The sequence below is a fragment of the Lontra canadensis genome, unplaced genomic scaffold (genome assembly GCF_010015895.1).
Source record: "Lontra canadensis isolate GAN:19392208 unplaced genomic scaffold, GSC_riverotter_1.0 scaffold117, whole genome shotgun sequence".
Taxonomy (NCBI): domain Eukaryota; kingdom Metazoa; phylum Chordata; class Mammalia; order Carnivora; family Mustelidae; genus Lontra; species Lontra canadensis.
This window is the reverse complement of record NW_022631111.1, coordinates 3,351,919-3,372,351: the sequence shown is the minus strand read 5'-3', so window position 1 is coordinate 3,372,351 and position 20,433 is coordinate 3,351,919. Positions and strand designations below refer to the sequence as shown.

The following is a 20,433-nucleotide window of genomic DNA, read 5'->3' as shown; positions in this document are numbered from 1 at the left end:
CAAAGAACAGATGAGGCCCCAGAATCGGTCTGAAAGGCAGCTCCAGGTCGCTATGGGTATCCCGCAGGGCTGAGCTCAGCGGCCACCCACCACCACACAGCAGTGGAGCAGGAACCGGGGAACCCAGGAGTTGGCCTCATGCCTCCCCATCCTCACCTCCTTCACGACTGAGTCTGCCCCCAAAGCCGCCCACAGGTCCCTGTTCTCCCACCCTCCCTTGGCTCCCTCTAGCCCACCACTAACCCTCGTCACCATGGAGCTCTTAGCTAATTGCTGTGTGATTGCTGCCCTGCAGCCTGAGAGCTCTTTAATGTATAAATCAAATCCGGTCCTTGTGCCCCCTACCCCCATTTCTCCAGAGCTCCCCAGTGCCATTAGGAAAAAGGCCCAAATCCTTAGGGTGGCTTCTTGGCAGTCCTGTGGGTGCCCCCTGCCCACCTCTCCAGCTTCATCTTGCTCAGGCCCCAGGCTCTGCTCCAGCCACCCTCCAGTCCTGCTCCCACCCCCGCCCCACACCTCAGGTCACCTGCTTTCCTGCACAGGGCTTTTGCACATGCATATTCCTCTGCCCAAAGTTCTCCTCCCTCTTCTCTGTGCTCAGACCTCAGTGGATTACTGCTATCCCAGGGAAAGCATCCTGACATCCTCTGGTTGGGAAGTGTTCCCCATACCACTCTTCCTGGCCCCCCCCACCCCGTCAATCCAAACAGGTGTTCCTGTCAGCAAGCCTGCATCTGCTGGTGTGATTTTCTGATTGCTTCTGGCTCTCCTGCCTTCACACAGGAGGGACTTGGGTCCTTTCCCCTTCAGGGCTACAAGCACGCACAGACAGCAGGCTCGGCGGTGAGCCCAAGTGTGAGGTGGTGACGGCTGAGCCACCGGCGCAGGCATGCTGTGGTGAGGGAGCACAGAGAGTCAATATTTCCAGACCGCCTGGAAGGCGCTAGATACTGTTCTAAGCACTCAAATGTATTAACTTGTTTAATCTCTGATGAAACTGCCCTAGAAAGATGGGACTGTTTTTACTTTCATTTTGTGAATGACAAAACAAGAGGCTTGCTCGAGGCTGCGCAGCCAGGGAAAGTACAGAAATGGACTGGAGGTCAGGCCGTTGGCCACCAGACTGACCACTCAGCACACCACCTCTGCTCAGGATGGGGAGGAGAGGCATTTTGTGGGGAAGGGTGTTCTGGAGGGGTCGGGGCTGGGCTGGACAGACACACACACACACACACACACACACACACACACACATCCCATGTGGGGACACACAGTGGTGCTAGCCACCACATGGAGCCCAACAGTTAGTGTTTGCCTTGGAGCCCACGACTCAGCCTCCCGAGCCTCTCTTTGCCCATTTGTACAATGGGGGCAATGCAGCTTGGCCCCCTGGATTACTGTGAGGACACCTGGAGAGCATGGGAGTGCCTAAAACCCAGTGGAGGTTTTCTAAAATGAAATGCGAATTGATTTTCTAAAATGAAACTGAGAGTTCATGTAGCTTCTTCAGGGGCTAGGAGGGGGTTTCGATGGGCAGGGTGAGTGTAACGCTAATGTCGCAGTAAGGGATAGCACGTCTAGAGAACACGACTGGGCCACACAGCAGCACGCCCGTGGTCCCTAAAACACTCACTCATCCGCCCATTCACTAGGGCTCCATTAGGCTTCTTTGTTCTTATTTCCTGAGTTCACTCCTTGTCAGTCCTCACTTGGAAGGAAAATCAAAGATGCAAAAGTAAAATCTTCCCAAAGATTCCTATTACTTACGGACTGAGCAGCAAATGGAGAAATATGAGGTGGGAGGGAAGATCTAACACCATATAAAGGAAGAAATACACTCATCTGTGTGATACATTTTTTTTAAAAAAAGATTTTGTTGCTAATATTTGGATTCCCACCCTCTCCTGCGCCCCTAACAAGAGGAAACAGGCCAAATCTGACAGTGATATTCATCTCTGTTATTCCCACCCCTCAAGGGAAATATGTTTATTAATGCGCCTCTTCCCTTGATAAATTACTAAATAGAAAGAAAATCCTGGCACTCATTTCCTGTGGCTTCTCTGGTGATTTATGACCGGGGACTGGCAGAGCTGCAACGTCCATTCATCTGTGGGTGAGTCTGTGCTGATTTCTGTCAGCCCGCCGGGTGACCGGACACCAGACGGCCCTCACCGGGACAGACGCCACCCACTACGACCCGCTCCCATTACCGTTGACATCTGGACCCTGCTTCATCTATTAGGTCTTTCCTCTGCTTGTGCGTGTGTTAGTTCCTTTTCCCCTCAGCGCCCCTGTCAGTGTTGACAGTATGCCAGGCACGGGACTGGTAATTCGGGGGCTGCAAGCAGGGGGCCCCTCAGCCTTGGCCCCCTGGGAAGCTCACCATCCGGGGGAGTGAGAAAAGTAAGTAGCCGCCGTGCTAGGACCGCTCACTGGGTACCTGTGCTTGCCTCAGGTAAGTCCAGAGGGCTCAGGGACATTGCTGTTTTCCTGGGGGCAGTCAGGAAGGGCGCGAGATTTGAGAACCGGCCTTGGACACTGGCAGGCCACATTCTGGCCCTGCTTGACTGCTCTGACTTGGGTGGCTTTGGGTGAGCCGCTGGACCTCCCTGAGCTGGTTCCTCACCTGGAAAATGGGCCCACAGGACCCACCTCAGGGTTGTTCCAGGCTGGTGAGCGGCATACCACTCAAGCTGTGTGTGGATGTCCTGAGCACCCGGGAGCCTGGGCTGAGCGCAGCAGGATGGCTGCAGGGACCCATCTCCTCAGGTCCTGGGCAGGGAAGGCATGGCTCCAGTGACCGAGAGAGCTGCGTCCCAGGAGCCTTCTCTGGGCCAGCTGCTGTCCTGAGCGTGGGACTGGGACACGCCTCCCCTGGGGACAGCAGGACCCAGCCTTGTGGCCTGGTTTGTGGGGCTCTGAATCCTCACGGCTTCTGGAGCATTCCTGACCAGCCATGCCCCAGCCACCATCTCCTGGACTCACTGAGGAAGTGCTCTAAGGAAACCCAGCTGGAGGACCTTAACCTGGCCCATGCTTAGCTGTCCGTAACCCCTTCACCCCTTCTTATGGGGAAAATGAGAACACCTAGGTGTTGGAGCCCAGAGGCTGCCCCTTTCCTAGTTCTGTGATGCAGACAAAGAAAACTTTGGGCTCAGGGCCTCCTAGTCTCAGGACTGTGTGTGCAGGCTCATCAGACCAGCCATATACACCATTCAGCCTGGGCCTGCCCCTCCTGGCCCCATGGCCTGGTCTCTTCTGCCTCAGTCTCCCTCCTGGGCAGGCTGGGCATGGACTCCCTGCCAACTGGGGCCTCTGACAGTCCTGCCAGCAGCTCCTCCTGCCTCTCTGTGGTGTGATCAATGTAATTGGTTTCTGAAAACCCCCTTGGACCCGCAGGCAGCATAAAGAACGGGCGTCAGAACGGAGGTGACATCCAAGTCAAATTAGTGTCAATATGACAATAAAATATACAGCTCGGAGGAAATATGGGCTGTAAACAGACAACATTTCAATCGGAAACATTTCAATCTTCTCAATGTGGTGGGAGGAGGCGGGGGTGTGGCCGTGGAGGCTCCCATTCTGCCGTTAAATCACCAATATTCAACAGCATAAAACAACAAGATTCCATTTGAAGGCACTGGTGACAGCCAGTGAATTCCCCGCCCTCCAGAGAACCAGGAAGCAGAGTGATAGCCTTGGACTCCCTGACCAGTTATCCATTACCTCCCCGAGGAGCATCACTTCCCGCTCTTCCTGCTATCAATCAGCCTCCTTTAAAAACAGGAGGCAATGGGCCTTCATTGACCACCAGGAGGCTGGGGAGCCCCCAGTGAGGGAGGGACATGGGAGATGCCCTGGGACCTGCCCATGGCCTGACCCTGTGGCCCGGGAGGAGGGCAGGGCTTGGATCTGTATTCCAGCAAGAGCCCCATCAGAGGCCTCTCTGCACCCCCTGCCTTTCCCCCACTCCCATGGGGTTTTCCTCAACATAGGATGTGTACTTGACCCGGACGGGGTGATTTTCGGCCTGATGGAGACAGGGATGCAGACGTCTTGCTCAGATATGATCAGGCTTCTCATATGAGAAAAAAATACCAATTCTACTTTAAGATCTATTTATTGAACCCCCAAAGGCGAGTGTATTAAAAATACACCATTAAATAAAGAATCGTGCCGATGGCACTTGGCTCAGGTGAAAACAGTATTGGTGGCGGTTTGCCAGTGAGGGGGCTGGGGACACCTGCCCTGGTGGGTCAGACCTAGGTGGCTTTTCTGCACCTTCTCTGCAGGTCACCCATGCAGTCTGGCAGATCTGGCCTTCACACCCCAGCTTGACACTCAAAAAGCCTCTGGAAAGTTCTCTCCTCTTAGAATGCAAAGGGAAGGAGCTGAGAAAGGAGGCCGAGGTAGGTGGGATGGCCTGGGGATGGATATTCTTTGTCCTGCAAAGGGGAACCTTGGTGTCCCTCACACCCAGAACCATGCCCGGGACATAGGACGTGCTCAAGAAATACCCTCAGAATGAATGAGGGAGGGAGGAAGAGAGAGAAACACGGAGAGAGGGAAGGGCTAGTCTTCTCAACTTCCCACAAACTCTGGGGCCCCCTGCCCCTATACAATAGAGCTTACATGTCATAACCATGTTTATGGGAGGTTTCCTAAGGTGAACACACATGTACTTGGAGAGTCTCAGGACCCTTCCACAAGTGGGCTCTGAGTCTGCACAAGTTTCTCTGGGCGAGCTGGAGCACACAGAATCCTGACAGGAGGGTCTGTCCCCAGACCCATGCAGCTGGGACGAGCAGAAAGTCCCAGAGCTGGTAGGTTCTTCCTGCTCCCCAGTTTATAGGAGGGGAGAGGCTGGGGATAGCCTGATGGCAGACCTGGGCTAGGAGCCCTGGAGTCTCTTAAGGAGGCACGTGAACCCCACATCCTCATGGGCATCAGAGCCAAACAGAAATACCTCAACTATTTTTAAAAGTGGAAGCAAAGGTTCCGGGTGTAGTTTGAACCGGTTTGAAAAGAAAAACTGTATTAAGTAATGACACATACAGGAGATCATGCTGGACTCCTCTAGATTTGCTTGGATTGTAAGTGACTGGGACCCAAGGAAAAGAATCATCCATTCCTAAGATCCTTCAGGGGTTCGGAAAAATCCCCCAGCCCCACCCCATCTCTCAGCCTGCGAAACGGATCTGCCTGCTCGGGCCCGAGACGGATGCTTGCCTCTGCACCCTGGAGCTGATCATGTTCCCAGGAGGAGAGGTGGAGAAAGGATCGTGGGTGGGTGTGATGAGTCCGACGTGAGCTGGACGCTCTCACGCCCACTGGTGAGCTCATCTCCCGTTGCTCCGGTTCAGCCCCAGATGCTGCCAAAGGCCGAGAGCCCCCGAGAACAAAGCGGCCGTGTTCCCAGCCAACTCCCTGCTCCCTGCAAGCTGGCAGCCGCTTGCCCCAGCAAAGCGGCTTCCCCAATCCGTTCGCATCTTTCCATCCTGGGGTTTTTGGTAACTGCCACTCACTGACTTGCTCACTCAGCCACTCTGCAAACACGGAGGCCTGCTCCTGGGCAGCCAAGCTCCAGGACGTGGAGGGCTACCTGCTTTGTTCACAGCACCCAGTGGGAGGGAAAGGCGGGAGTGGGAGCAGAGCTGATGCGGTTGACCTGGAGCTGGGTTTGGGTGCAGGGCGGAGCTGGGCCAGGCTGGAGGGAGCGCTTTTGCAGGCAGAAGGTGCCTGGTTGTTGTCCGTGTGGCTGCAGATGGAGCAGGGCGATTGGAGGCGGTGTGCAAGGCGGGCGAGATGAGGCTGGAGGGGAAGGCCCCCCAAGCCAGGTTATGAAGCCTGAATCTTGCCCTGAGGGTGGCGGAAGTCACAGGGGGCGCGGAATGGTGGAGGGGATGCAAGACCCCTGCTAAGCAGCGTGGAGGCTGAGGGAGCCTGAGCTGAATGGCGGTGCAGGGACGATGACAAATCACAGGATGGCCGGGAAGGTTGACAAGCCCGATGTGGCAGGCTGGGGGCTGGGACTGATGGGAGGCATGGGGTGGTGACCAGGAGGAGTTGTGGCCCTGGGCTAAGAATGGGGTGGACAGAGACAAAAGTCCCGCTGGAGGGGAAGATGCGGAAGATGGAAAAGCCTCCTCGAGGAAAGAGATTGGAACAAGTACTGACTGAGTGGCCACTGTGCACCGGGCAATGAGCCAAGTGCGCACACACAATCTTACTTAACAGCGTGTCAAGTTCAACTGGCACGCGGGGCTGGGAATCACTGTCCTGACACCATCCAGCGCCCCCACCACCCTGGGCCAGCTCCCACAGTGGGGATGCATGCAGGGACAGTGTTGGCCTAGATGCGCCTGCGGCTCGCTACCCAAACTCCCTTCCCGCAGCCACCCCTCCGGGCACCCTGCTCTGGCCCTGCTCTCAGGGCGTCAGACATCTGGTGCTGCGGGGCTTGAAACCCCAACTCACAGCCTGGGCAACTCACTTGCCACCCCGCTCCAAGTTTGCTCATCTCAAAGTAGAGATTGGAATTCCAGGCTCAGAAGGTGGCTGAGGGGAGTCAGAGAAGAGAATGCATGGAAAGGCACCAGGTAGAGACGGTTCTCACACAGGCACACAGGAAGTGCTCATGTCTGCCCTCTGGGGGCACCTGCCTGACCAGATCCCTGGGCCACAGTTTCTCTGTGTCTGCCCACTGCCCCCCTGGCCTGGTGCCAGCCACCCGGAGGCCTTGGGAGGCAGGCCCTGCATGGGAGGACAGGACATTTGGACGTGCTGTTTGAGCACTATAGTGAACCTGTTGTCTGGGTTCTAATTTGGGTAAGTGGCGTATACACACAACTTCAGGAGCCGCTGACAGCCCACCCAACTCCCTTCGGGGAGCAGCAGAGGGCCCTTGAGAGGACGAGGGCGTGGGGTGTGTGTGCTCCGGGAGCCAGGCCTTATCTCACACTCCACACTTGTGCGTAGTCCCGGACTGAACTCGATCCTGGGGAAGGCACAGGGGCGGGACAGACCCGGGGATCAGATTCTGATGGCACTCCCTGGGGCATGACGAGGGTGACAAAGGATGAGAGCAGTGTGGGGAGGACCCCAGTGCTCTTCCCCAGTAGACAGAGGAAGGTAAGTCTCAAGCGGGGTTCAGGAACCAAGCAAGGTGGCTCTTGCAAGTATGGGGGGAGAAGGGCAGACAGAGACAAGAAGGATCCAGAGGGCAGGAGAGGGAGAGGGCATCTGAGGAGATGTCCCAGAAAAGGTAAAATCTTATTCAGGTCTGAGGAAGTGGGGGGAGGCTTGGCTCTGCCCCAGCCAATAACGTAGAGCTGCAGGGCATGAGGTGGACAGGAAGTCCTGGGGGACAGGAGGAGGCTGAGGGGTGCAGGGGTGCACCCTGAGCCATGTAGCCTGACAGGGACCAGGACTTCCCTCTGGAGCCCATCCTACCTCAGGCTTGGGTGCTCCTTTCCATTACGAAGTGGGAAAGCCCTCCTGGGGGTGCGGCTGGAGAGGGATAAATCAGCCAAAGCTGCCTGCCTGCCCCCTGCTGGGATCCTAGTTTCATGGCCTGGCCTGGATCTCTGGGTATCTCTGGGCCAGGCTCCTGCAACAGCAGGTGGAGTGTCACTGACTGGGGGAGGTGGGCACTTAGCCTTTCCCCACTCCTCTCCTCCAAGTGGGGGGCTCCATGCCGACCCCAGGGGCTCATGGTCAGGGGGCCATGGGCACCCCTGTGAAATTAGGATATTATTTGTTGGGAGGGGAAGCCTTGGTATATTATGGATAAGAAGAACTTTATCTACCCAGACCACTGTATCTCCCTCCTGCCAATGGGCCCTGCTTGTAACCTCCAGCTCCATCACTGACAACCATCCCCTACTTGCCCAGGCCCAAGCCCAAGCCCAAGCCCCTGGTGTTGTCCCTGATGCCTTTCTTTCCTCCTAACTCCTCACCCACTCTGGAAACAAATCTTGTAGCTTTATCTAAAATGTGATCCCTTCTCCACCCCACCTCTACTAGTTGGACCCCCTGCTTCCACCTTGCCCCTAAACCTATTCTCAGGTCAGTAGCCACAATGGGATTCCTTTTCAGAATAAGTCAGATCTCATTACTCCTCTGTCCAAGCCCCTCCGAGGGCCCCATCATGCTCGATCCAAACAAAGCCTGACCAAACCCCGACCAGCCTGCACAACCAGCCCTGGAACTCTGGCCCCACCCCGCTCCTGCCCCTCACTCACTGGATGCCAGGCACGCTGGCCTCCTGGGATTTTCTGGAGTTCAGAGGGCATACCGCTGCCTCAGGCCCTTTGCACTTGCTACTCCCCCTGGCTAGACCCTTTATCCCGCGTATTTCTGTACTGCTCACCTCCTCCAAGTCTTTGCGTGAATATCATTTTCCCAGGGAGGATTTTTCAATTTCTTTATTTAAGACTTCACCCCCCACTCCACCTGGAGCTTCCAACCCCATTCTTGGCTTTGTTTGTCTCTCCCTACTGCTCTGTAAGTTCCATGAAAGCTGAGATGAGCGTGTTTTGTTCCTGAGGCTGCAAATCCCAAAACATGTCCTGGCCTGCAGTGACTCACTAAGTGTTTGTGGGAGTTGGTCAGACTCGGTTGCCTGTGGACAGCAGTCATGGCAGGAATTCCCAGATCCCCCATCAGGGCTCCTTGCCTATGAAAGGAGCAGCAGGCACCCTCCTCTGTCCCCATCTCCTGTCCTGCTCCCTGCCCCCACGTGGGCCTGACACTCACCATCCACTGGATTGAGGTAGTCGTGGAGATGGGGTGCGCTGGTGGCACCCCCACTCTGCATCAGCAGGTCCCCATAGGGTGCAGGGTGGCCTGCCATGAGGGTCATCTGGTGGTAATAGTCTGAGGGGTTGGTGCCTGGTGCGGGGAGGCCAAACAGCCCCCTCTCCTTGAGGTGCTCGTGAGCCACTGTGCGCAGCAGGGAGGGAGAGAGAGAGAAGCCGTCAGGTTGTGGCCCCAAAATGAGAGAAACACGCACATGGCCTGAGTAGTTGTGTGCCCCCTCTGCCCCCCCACTTCAAGGCCTGCTGGTCTGTCCTCTGCCCCTAGGTTCCCTCCCCGCACTGAGCAGACAATGTGTGTGGGGGGTGGTGTTTCTGCTGATGGAGAGTCAGAGCCCAAATAACTCTACTTCCTCAAAGCCTTAGACAAGTGCTCCCTCCTCCCCCTTCAAGCCCCACAAGGGCCCAGAGCTGCAGGCCCACAGGGCCCAGAGGCCAGCAGAGTCTTTAAAGGAAAAGGAAGACTCAAACAAAGGCTCTGTGGTGGTCAACGATCGGGCCAGGTCAGTCTGACCTGAACATTCAAGGTGAGATTGTGGGGACCTGACCAGATAAATCTTCTGGCCTGGCCTGGTCAGCAGCTGCAGAACCCAGGGCTGTCTGTCTCCAACCTTGCACCCGGCCCTGTCTGGGGCTCAGCCGGGAGGCAGGGAGGAGGAACTTGGGATAATCTGGAGGGTCCCTGGCGCTGGGGGGTGGGCCTTGGAACCCAACAAACCCATCGAGCCGCCTGGCTTTTACCAGCTCTGCAAAACTGGGTAGGGGCTCAGTTTTCCATCCATAAAATGGGGAGAAGTATCCTCGCTACTCAAGTTACCATAAGAAATTAGAGTGGCAGCCAGTGTCATGCTGGGCACTTGCTGGGCCTGTGTAGGCACAGTGCCGAGGGACTCACATTCATTCTCATGGCCACTGTCCCCACACGCCCTGAGCGGAGGGCCACCATTACTGTCCTCCAACGGCTGATGAGGACTCTGGTGCTCTCTGCTATTAGTCTTGGCAAACAGCAAAGATCTCATCCACGCTGGGCAGAGAGAAGCCTGTGAATGGAAGCCGCCACCCCTTCCCCACCCTCCTTCTCCTCCTCCCCTTCTCCTGCTATATCCACTAGAGAGAGTCCCCGCCTGCAGCCAGGGTGATGTCCCCATGGCCTCTTCCTGCCCTGTCCATGCCTGAATTGCCTTTCTGTCCCCCTCTTCCTGAATGTTCACCTCCTCTCTGAAAGCTTCCCTGGAGTGCCCATTGGTCCTCAGCACACACAGGGTCTGGCAGACATGGCCGCTGATGGCTGGTGAACTTGGGCCTCATGTGCACAGGTGCTGGGGCAGGCACAGTTGCAGTGCGAGCCCGACACACTGTCTCTACCCACTTGGTTTAGGGCCAGTGAGGTCTCTGGGCAACAGGTCCACCCCCTGTGGTCAGGGCCTTGCACATTAGCTGAGTGCCCTCTAGTGTTGAACCCAGGCCTGCTAGCCCAAAGAGCTGGGGCTGGGATAAATGTGGGTGAGAGGAGCCCCAGCAATGTTTCTATGGAAATCAGGCACAGAATCAGGGCTCCACAAATGCAGATCTTTTCTTCAAGGGCCACACCACTGGCAGCTGAAACCACAGCATCCTTGTCTTCTAGAAACCTCTCTCAGGGTCCTCTGACCACTGCCTCGGGAGGACTGCCACATCCTGCCTGTTCCTCCTCCACAGGAACCCTGTCACCATGAGTATTAGTTTCCTAACTTGCTGTAACGAGTTAGGACAGACATGTGATGCTCACTGCCGTTGAAACAGCAGAATTTCGTCCTCTCCCAGGTTGGAGACATGCCACTTCAAGGTGTCACTGGGGCCATGCTCCCTCCAGAGGATCTAGGGGGTCATCGGTCCCATGCTCCTTCCAGCACCTAGAGCTTGCCAGCCTCCTTGACCTGCGGCCACATCACTTCCATCTTTGGTTCATTCTCTCGTCTATGTCTCTTGCGAGGAAACTTATCATTGCATTTAAGGCCCACGTGGACATTCCAGGATGTTCTTATTTCAAAATCCCCAACTAAATCACATCTGCAAAGGCCTTTTTTTCAAATGAGGCCACTTTCTCAGGTTCGGGGGATGAGGGCGTGGACACATCTTTTCCTGGGGGTAGGTGGCCTCCAGCCCAGGACACCATGAACAAGCTTCAAGGTCAGGGCAGCATGGGGAACCTGGTCTGCTGGCACTGGCTGGGTCATCAGGAGAGGTGTAGAAAAGCCTAGCCCACCATCTGGAGCTGGTGGCTCTGCGTGGAGGCGGCATGATCTTTCAGGGCACCAGCACTCGGCCAAGGCCACTTGGAAAACCCACTCAGATTTCAGGACGATGAACTCAATGCTTTGGGGAGACATTCTGTCCATTTGGAGTCCTTTTCCTTGGAAAACTCCAAGCTGAGCCTCTCGGGTCCAGGCCTTGGTTCCAGTTCCTGGTCATAGCCACGATGTGGGGGAGGGCACATTCCCCCTGGCAAGGACTAGAGGTAGTTACAAGGGACCCACTGGGATTGTGTTTCCCGGAGCCTCGGCCCATGGTCCCCCGAGTGCAAAAGTCTTCTAGAATGGCCTGGACCAAGAGGCATGGTTTCAGTGGGCAGACTGAGAGGCTACACCCCGGTTGCTTTTAGAAATGGCACCAGAAAGTGGCTACAGGGCACTGTGCAGGGTGGCACGGGACAGAGAGCTGGGGGCATTTCCCAGGAAGGCAGGACGGGCATGGCCAGCACCCGAATGTGCTAACTACCATCCAGTATGAGTGTGCACATGTGTGCGTGTGTGTGTTCGTATACGTGTACCGGTGAGGTGGGGATGGGGAGGGAAGTATTAGATTTTTTTTTTGAAGTATTAAATTTCAGACCTGAAAACCCTATTTGTATTACGTGAACTGCCCTTCCTCCTCAAGTTAAGTGGATTGGGGTAGCCATCTGATCTTCGAGCTGAGCCAATTAATTCTTTCTCGAGCATCTGAGCTGAGAGACCCAACACCACTGGGGCTCATCCGAGGAGCCTTGGGGTGCCATTCGGAGGCCGCGTGTTGACCTTGGGGCGCATAAAGCAGAGATGCAGGCAGAAACCAGCCCAGCTCTGCATTCCTGCTGCTCCGGGGACCCGGGCAACGCCTTGATCCAGCACCGCCTTTCCTTCACCAGAAGCAGATTTTGGTTTATTGAGACCAAAGAATTCTCGCCTTAGCTAAAACCTACATGAATAAACATACCTTATTATTATTACATATAATTTGCATGCAAAAGGGTACTTCTGAACAGCTCCTTAATGAGCACAAAAACCAATGTTCCTCGGATCCTCTTGGCTTTTCCCATTCATTTGTGGAAAAACCCATGGCTCAGGGTGGTGGGAGGAATGTCAACTTGCTCACTATCCCAAGGGATCAGGGCTGGGGGTTGACAGAGTTACAGTTAGCGGCCCGCCCCCCCCAGCACCCCGTCCCCCCCCAGCACCCCAAGCTCTACTCACCGTCAGCGGGGCTCAGACCCCGGGCTGCAGAGATCGCGGGGAGTGTGGGGCTGCTGTGCACGGCACGGAGGTAATGCTCCATGTGGGGGCTCACGTACGGGTGGGGGGCGTTGAAGGGGGACTCCCCAGGCCCGGCAGGGTGTGGGGAAAGCCGGATCAATGAAATGTCGGAGATAACAGGGCTGCCGCTTAGGGCAGGAGGCCTGCAGAGACAAAGGAGCAGGGTCAAAAGGCATGGCCCGGTGCAGAAGGACGTGTGGGGAGCCCTGCCGAGCAGTGGGCGTGGACACCCTTCATGGAGTCTGACTTCTCACACAATAACCAGTGCGCGCAGGCTGAAAACTCCTACGGGCTGCTGAGGCCGCCTGCCTGCCGGTCTGGTGCTGACCATCAAGTTCGCGGCACTCATGGCTGGACTTGCGGGACCATATGCTCAGTGAGCCACGCGCATGTGCCGAGCTGTCGCCACAGCTTTCCCAGCGCCTGCACAAGACTGGACCAACGGTGGCAACACAAACCTTTGTTAATGAACAGGTACACGAGTTCTACATGAACGAAAACCAGGAAACACTAGTACCAGTGTTGAGGGGCAAAGAGTGTGTATTCCTAACAGAATGGAGAGGAGAGGGATTGGGAGAAGCCTCCAAAGGAGAGAATTTGGGGTTTAGTTGGGCAGTCGCCGCCCCGTGGAGGCACCCGCCATGAGACCAGCTGGGAACAAGCAGAGCAGGTTTCAAGAAGAGTTCTCAAATGATGAGCAGTAAGTAAAATTCTAGAATATCCTTTTAGCTCTCCTTACATAGGATTCCCTTTAATGCTAACAGAGCCTTCCTTCTTGGATACCCATCAGCAGTCAGGCACACACTTGGCCTAGACCCTGTGGCTTGGGCTGGCGTGGCTGCGGCCCACCCCTACGTCCCCTGCCCAGCCTCCAAGGGGACGCTGGCTGCACTGAACTCCATGATGGGGCCCTCCCGTTCGGAGGCTCCGAGCAGCTATTAGCATGTTAGCGCCAGGGCGTTCTGAAGTCGTCTACCCCAAGAGCTGCCCATTAAAGAAAAATCAGGGTTTAGAGGAAAAGTAACTACGAAACCACAGCTAAATCACTGGGGGCCAGGTTCACTGAGATGTGATTTTCACTTTTTCAGAAAACAGGGTCTCTCCGTGATCTGATGTAGTGCCAAGAGGAAAGTTTCAGATGGACCTGCGTTAGGATCCCAGCCGTTAACAGCCCAGGCATGCTGAGCACGCCCTTGAACCCCTTCGAGTCTCAGTTTTTTCAACTATAAAATGGAGATAATAGTGCCTTTTTCCTGTGGCTGCCTTGAGGATGAAAGTCCCCCCAAATCCAGCTGTCCGTTCATAGCCGAGAGCCATTATTATGGCATTAGTGCCATACTCGGAGGGCAAAACCCAGATGTGCCCGGGAGGCCCTTCCTGCCTCCCCCTCCGTGGGATTGACTTTGGATATGAGCAAGGGCATCGTTAGAATACATCAGAGCGGGGATGGCTGGAGCGAACCAGAGAGCATTCCTGCTTATGGGGGAGAATGCGCGAAACCCGTGCCTGCCACATGGGGCGCACCGGGACCCAAACAGGTGACATCCAGATGTCTCCACATCTGGGTTTCCCAAACTCCCGGCTTGGAGGATGTGAGCATTCTGCTACATTTCTTTCTCACTTTTGCAGATGTGACTGCAATGGGCGTGCACATCCAATGAGCCCGCCAAAGCAGTGGGGAAGAGCTGCCCGGTGGGCTCGTCAGATCTGCACGCCCACTGCATCCCAGGTACCTGGATTCTCTCTGAGGCTCCTCTACACGCTAACACCTGGCAAGTAGTGAACTAGCATCCCCCAGAGGGATTTTCAAGAGCCGTGATGGCCACACATCTGTTTCCAGGCACTGAGCTTGGCAGGAGATTGCCTCTGGGATAAGTCACGCATCACAGCCTCAAGCTGCTCTCACTCACAGGCTGCCTTCTGAGGCCAGCCCACCCGAGATGGAACTGCATTCAGGGCAAAGGGCTTCAGGACGGCTCTGCTCTAGGCAGGGGCGCTATGTGTCCAAGGGTGGTGGGTGGGGTGGGGGGACAGAACGAGACTAACTCACCCTTCTCACCAAGGGTCTGTCTCGCTGCCTCGGGCATGCTGGTTGGGGCAGGATGGACACTCCCAGTCCTGCAACAGGACGGTGTTCTATGAAGACAACACTCGGAGAATCTCCCCAGGGGGCTGGGACTGTGGGGCAGGGAGGAGACCTCTGTCTGACTCCTGGGCCCAGATCTGGGATTGAAGGAAAGAGTTCTAGAAGGCTGAGCATACTGCAGTAAGCACAGGGTGTTCTGGAGAGCAGTGGGAGGCACCTGTTGCCCTCAGATCCCTTAGTCCTCCCTCGAACTCGCAAGGCAGGGTAGGTTCCCAGATCCTGCAGGACACTGGCCACGGTTGAGGTCATAGCGGCCTGTGGTCACTGAAGCTGGTGGCCCTAAGTGGCTAGGGCACACTGACAACAGCTGAGGCCTCACAAGACAAACCAGTGACTACATGGGGAGCTAAAGGAACACATTTAGGGCATACATCAGCCCTGGTCTGTCCAAGGTGACCCCCATTCCACTGGCCAGATGAGTGTCCAAAGCAGGAGTCTTGAGATGTGTTGTCATGGCAACAAACACACCACCACAGGGGAGGGGGGCTGCCCTGGCCGGGGCTGGAGTCCAGCCCAACCTAGCGGTTGAGCCTGGAGGTCCCCATATGGAGGAACTAGGACGTTTGTCTTCATACCTCAGTTATCATCCTTCAGGGAAGAGTGAACTCTGTGGCTCTCTTCCCACCACAGGTCACCAAGGGAATAGGGAACTCGTTCTTCCAGGGCAGCCTGGGCCCTAACTCTGGCCCTGGGCTCAGAGGGGAGCCTCTGGAGCTCCCGGCAGGGGTGTCTAGCCAGCCTCGAAGGAAGCATGGGCTGTGTGTTCTCCTGGAAAGTTTATGAAAACGCTGACACCAGCAATCACCCAGAAGGACTCTAGTTCCGAGAGGGAAGTCACCCTTCCATGCAGTGCGGCCAGAGAGAGACGTAGGTCAAGCCAGCCCGAGCCTGCCTCATTCCCAGGCCGGTGCTCCCCTCTCGCCAGAGGCCGCCCCACCCCCACAGAGAACACTGTGGAGGCTTCCCTGTTTCCCTGGGCAAGGAGCTGAGAGAGGCCACCGCCTCCCGAGCAGATTCGATGGGGTTCGCTGTTGAGACAGCTGGGCTCCCAGGACGGACTGAAGAGCACATGCAACACCCTCTTGCCTTTCCCAGGGCCAGGAACGCGGTCACTGGTAGGCTTGGGAGCTGTGGGAGCGAGGCCGGCAGAGCCTCTGGCGGAGGCACAATCAAATGTTCTTCTTTTATAGGCAGAGCAGGACTGGATTCTGGAGGCCGTATGGGGACCCAGGGCCCGGAAGCAGTGCGGCAGGACTGGCATCTGGGCACCGCCTGTGCCTTTGAAAGCACCGGTTCTCTCACGAACCCTGATCTTTCCCACCTAGCTGGGTGGCCTCGGCCAGCATGCTGCTCTTCTCTGGTGCCTCCCAGGGTGCGGCACATGAGGGGGGTTGTTAGCAAGCATGAACCCCCTTCCCTTCCCTTCTCTGCAACAAGTCAGCTCGGGTGTGTAGCATCTACTGACCTGAACCCCCGGTACCCAGGACAACAGGTGCCTCGGCCATCACAGCCATGATGACTATCCAGATACTTCCTCCGGGAAGGCTCCCTAGATGTCCCCTCTGCACAGTGCTACTGAGTTGTGCCCTTACCTGGCATCTCATGATAGAGCTGACGGCATGCCAGCTATCACAGACATCAGGCATGTGTTTCCTTTTGTAATCACAATAAAAAAGTCACCAGGGACACACTTCATGCCCATTTTACAGATGAGGACAGAGCCAGTGATGCTAGGTCCCTCCTTGCTCAAGGGCACTCAGATAGCAGGTAATGGGACCACAACCAACCAAGGTGGGTCTGGGCCCCAGCCTGTGCTGTGCCTGTTCCCTCGTCAGAGAAGTGGGTGCCCCTGTTGACTGTGGTTTTCTGTGAACAGGGCTGGGGGCAGGTATGCAAGGTCAGGCAAGGGCAGCACCTGAGAGCAGAACAGCTTTCTCCCTGCTCTGTTTCATGTTACTTTTCTGCCTTCCTTTCCACTCCAGCTCCATCACCATGCCCAAGCCAATCCAGCTCTCAGGAGGGAGTTGGAACCTCTCCCTCCCGCTGTGTTGTTAATGACCGATAAGGATTCAGGGGGCCCAAGTGTTCCAAAAGGTTGTCATTGTGACAGACTAAATGAAGCAAAAGGAATGAATCTCAAAGTGCAGAATTCCAAGCATCATTAATGCAAGTGGGGGAACAGGGAGCTCCCCAGCAGCCCTGACAATCACGCCAACATGCCAGTGTTTAAGGGAGGTCCTTCAGGGAACAGGGGCCGACCCCCAGCTACCACTTTCTTTTCTTCTTGCATGTCCACACCATTGGTTGTGGGGACCCAACCCAGGTCTCAGCATAGCCTGTCCCAGCCTTGAATTCTGGCAACCGGGCAGAGACTCAAAGAGGTAACCTTGAGGGTGAGAGGAGGGGCCGATTGCGTGAGCTCATTTTAAAAGATGGTCACGTTCTCCTCTGTTGTATGTATGCACGCTCACACACCTGCCGGCTGCCATCAGCGGGACTGGCCAAGCCAGCCTTGCTGCCAGCTGCTCCCCTTGGACGTCACTCTTATGTATTGCTTTCTCCCCCGCGGTCCAGTTCTGAGCTCATCTGAACCTGATTCTACCATTGTTGGTCTGTTTGTTCATATTCCGGACAAATTTGTCCCGGGCACTTGCTCTGTGCCCAGGACCTGTAGAGAGCTTGGAGCTCAAATGGAAAGGGCAGACCCACAAGTCAGACAAGCATCGGGCAGTGTGAGAAAGTCCCCAGCAGAGGAATAAAAAAATCACCTAACTCTGCATGTAAGCATAAGGGAAGGCTTTTTAGAGGAGGTGACATTTGGGCTGGGTTCTGAAGGATCAATAGGAGTTCGTGAGAAAGCGCATGACACAAAGGAAGGAACAGCATGCACAAAGAAAGGCTGACATATAAGGATATGTACATGCAAAGGCTATGCCTGGATGGGGGAGCAGAGCACTTGGGGCTGCATCTATACTGGACCTACTTCATTTCTTCTCCAGGGGCTAGAGGCCATGTGAGCTGAACCCAGCTGGTCAGCGCATTCCATATTCCTGGGTACCGTGATCATTTCAGAGATGGGCATGTGCTTAAGGTAGCTGCTTTGGCTGGACTCTTTGGGGGAAGAAGTGTTCTCTGTCCACATGAGTTGCTGTGCAGGTAGGATGCAAGCCTGGGGCTACTGGAGACCAATAGGGGAGAGGCCAAGAGTGCAGAAGAGTGCGAAGAGTGTCAGAGTTGGAAGATGTGGAATCAGGCTCTTGAATTGAGCCCTTGGTACAGATCCAGCTTCACTGGAAGTTAGTCACTTTTCAGTCATCTGAGCCAGTACACCTGTTTGTTTGTGTAAACAAGTTTGAGCTGAGTGTTTCTACCACAGACAAATGCTAAGGCAAACCTTAATGAACACAGCCTCTCCCTGCCCAGAGAGATCCTGGGCCTGGCATTCAGCAAGGCAGATAGATGCCATCATTCCCTGGGCCTGTCCACGTTCCTGCCTGCAGGACCGAAGGGGAGGGTGGCAGGTGTCCGGCCCAGGGCTGCTGAAGCTGGTAAGGACCGCCGTGGTGGCCCTTCCATGTATGGGCATGAGGCAGAAGCAGGGGGCTCTGGGTAAGAGGAACGGCCACCTGCCTCCCTGCCTGTGTGTGTGTTGTGAGGGGGGGCGTGCACGCACATAGGCACGTGCTGGTGACGGGCAGCAATGTCCTGCAGCAGGGCCCAGCTTCCCAGGCAGTCGAGGACTCCCACACTTCCTCTCAGTACAGGTGCTGGCCAGATGGCTGGGCCAGCGCCTCCTCCTCCCCCCAAAGGGGGCAGGCAGGGCCACGAAAGTGCTTCTCTGGAGCAGCATATTTCCTCGACCCTCTTCCCTTCCCTCTCTGTTAGGAGGGGGGCCTAGCCTAGGCCCTGGACAAGATTTTAGGTCCAGACACAAATTCCAGGTTGGTAGCCGGGGGAGAGAGGGCAGAGAGAAAGGGCCGAGCCAGTGGAGACCTTGCTGGCCCGGTATTGCCCTAGCCTCACATGCCGTGGCTGGGGAGGAAGCCACAGCCCACAGGGCGGTCAGCCTCCGCCGAGCACCCATGCAGCAGCCCTGCAAGGCAGGTTTCAGCGCAGAGGGAAACCACGGCTCAAGGCGGTAAGTGAGACCAGACCAAGACCTGCAGAGAGGAACGGGGCTGGCCGTTCTAACTCCACGAGGTCAGGCTCGGCACTTGGATATTGCCGGTGGTCCACCCAAAGGCAAGCTTCTGCCTCTGCTGTCTCGGCCCTCGACAGGTTCAGCTCAGTGTCCCTTTGCAGACCTCCCCTCAGCTGGCCCTCCTGCTGGCCCTCACTCGGGTGGGGCGCAGGCTGAGCGTTACCGCTCACACCTGCAGCCAGAACCTGAACTCTCTGGGTCTGAATGATGGCTCTGCCATTTGCTGCAGGCCTTGGGTGCACTCTCTGCCTGGAGCCTCTGTGTCCTTGCCTGTGGGATGGGACAGCAGTGGGATGGCCTGGGCTCTGTGTGCTGTGCAGCCCTGGGTGCCCAGTAGATGACCCCCCTGCCCCCGGTGCTCCCCGTGTCTTTTCTCAGATTTAACGGATGACAGAGGAAAGACTTGCAGAGAATGGAGTGGACCCAGCCCAATCCTTCAACAAGTCCGGCCCTTTCTGCACGTGCTGGCTCAAGTTTCTGGAGGGAGATGAAAGGCAAAGCCACAGCCACGAGAACCCCACACAGCCACACGTGGCTCAGCACCAAAGTGGCTGGGCCCGAGCCAGCACGCCTGCACCCCCAGGTATGGGCACCATCCCTGGGAGCTAGTAGGATGGGGATGGGGCCTTCAAGGGTGTATGGTTCCCGCAGGGCTGGCGGGGGGTGAGTAAGACTCTGCTCAGTGGAAGGAACTGTGAGGGCATCTGACCCCAGTGCAGCCCGAGCCAGGGCGCAGGGGCAGAAACCAACGTGCTTCTTCCCGTGGTGATAGGAGGGTGCAAGTGCAGGGATGGGGCCCCAGTACCCCACCCATGGTGCTGTTTGGAGAGGCAGAACAATGCAGAACTGAGGGCTGCTGACTCACCCAGACTCAGCATGAGCCACTGAGGCAGATTTTCCCACCTGGGGCGGGGGTGGGTGGGGTGGGCATGAGCCAGAAGGAAGGACCCTTGGCCACCCAGAGGCTCTTGATAGCTTTGTTGCAAGACCCTCTGTGCAGGTCAGTTGGGTCAGAAATGGGCAGGAATGGACGCTTTGCATCCCATTTCACAGACAGCACAACCGAGACCCAAAGCAGCAGTGGCACAGCGATGGCAAGGTTGGTGGCACAGCTGGACTGGAACGGGGGGACCCACTGCTATTATGGCCCCCTGCTCTAGGGGCCTTTGCTGAGGATGAGAATGGGGAGTTCCACTCACTCGGGGCTGCAGGTCTACAAACCTCAGCTCAGGCCTGCTTCTTGGGGTGACCAAAAGCGTCGGCATCACGTGCTTCTCTCGCTCACGCTCTATATGCCACCCGTGTGCTCAGCTACAAACAGCAATCACGATGTGCTCTTACAAATACGTAGTGGGAAGGAGAGAGGAGGTACGCACAACAGGCTGAACTTGACCTCTCCAAGATGCATCCGTGTCCTTCCTGATCCCTTGTTAATACCACATTTGCAAAAGACAAAAAAAAAAAGGACTTGGTGGATGTGATTAAGGTAAGAATGCTGAGATGAGAGCATTATGGATTATCAGGGGGACCCTAAATGCCAGAGCCAGTGTTCTAATAAAAGAGAGGTAGAGGAACAAGGATGAGGAGGAGGCTGTGTAGCCACAGGAACACAGGCTGGGGGGACGAGGCCACAAGCCAAGGAGCACTGGCAGGGGTAAGGGATGACTTCTCCCCTAGGGCCTGCCGAGGAAGCATGGCCTCCCCTCACCCCATGATATTGAC

At 56.1% G+C, this 20,433-nt stretch overlaps 1 protein-coding gene across 1 annotated transcript in view; it reads right to left on the bottom strand.

The window, feature by feature from the left end:
* The window catches only part of GLI2 (GLI family zinc finger 2), a 58,505-nt gene that overhangs the window by 24,654 nt on the left and 13,418 nt on the right, over positions 1-20,433 (bottom strand). Inside the window, exons 2-3 of the mRNA XM_032840907.1 lie at positions 12,305-12,507; positions 8,758-8,943 (exon numbers count right to left, since the gene is read on the bottom strand). Of these exons, the coding sequence (XP_032696798.1) occupies positions 8,758-8,943; positions 12,305-12,507 (389 nt within the window). The remainder of the gene's footprint in view (positions 1-8,757; positions 8,944-12,304; positions 12,508-20,433) is intronic.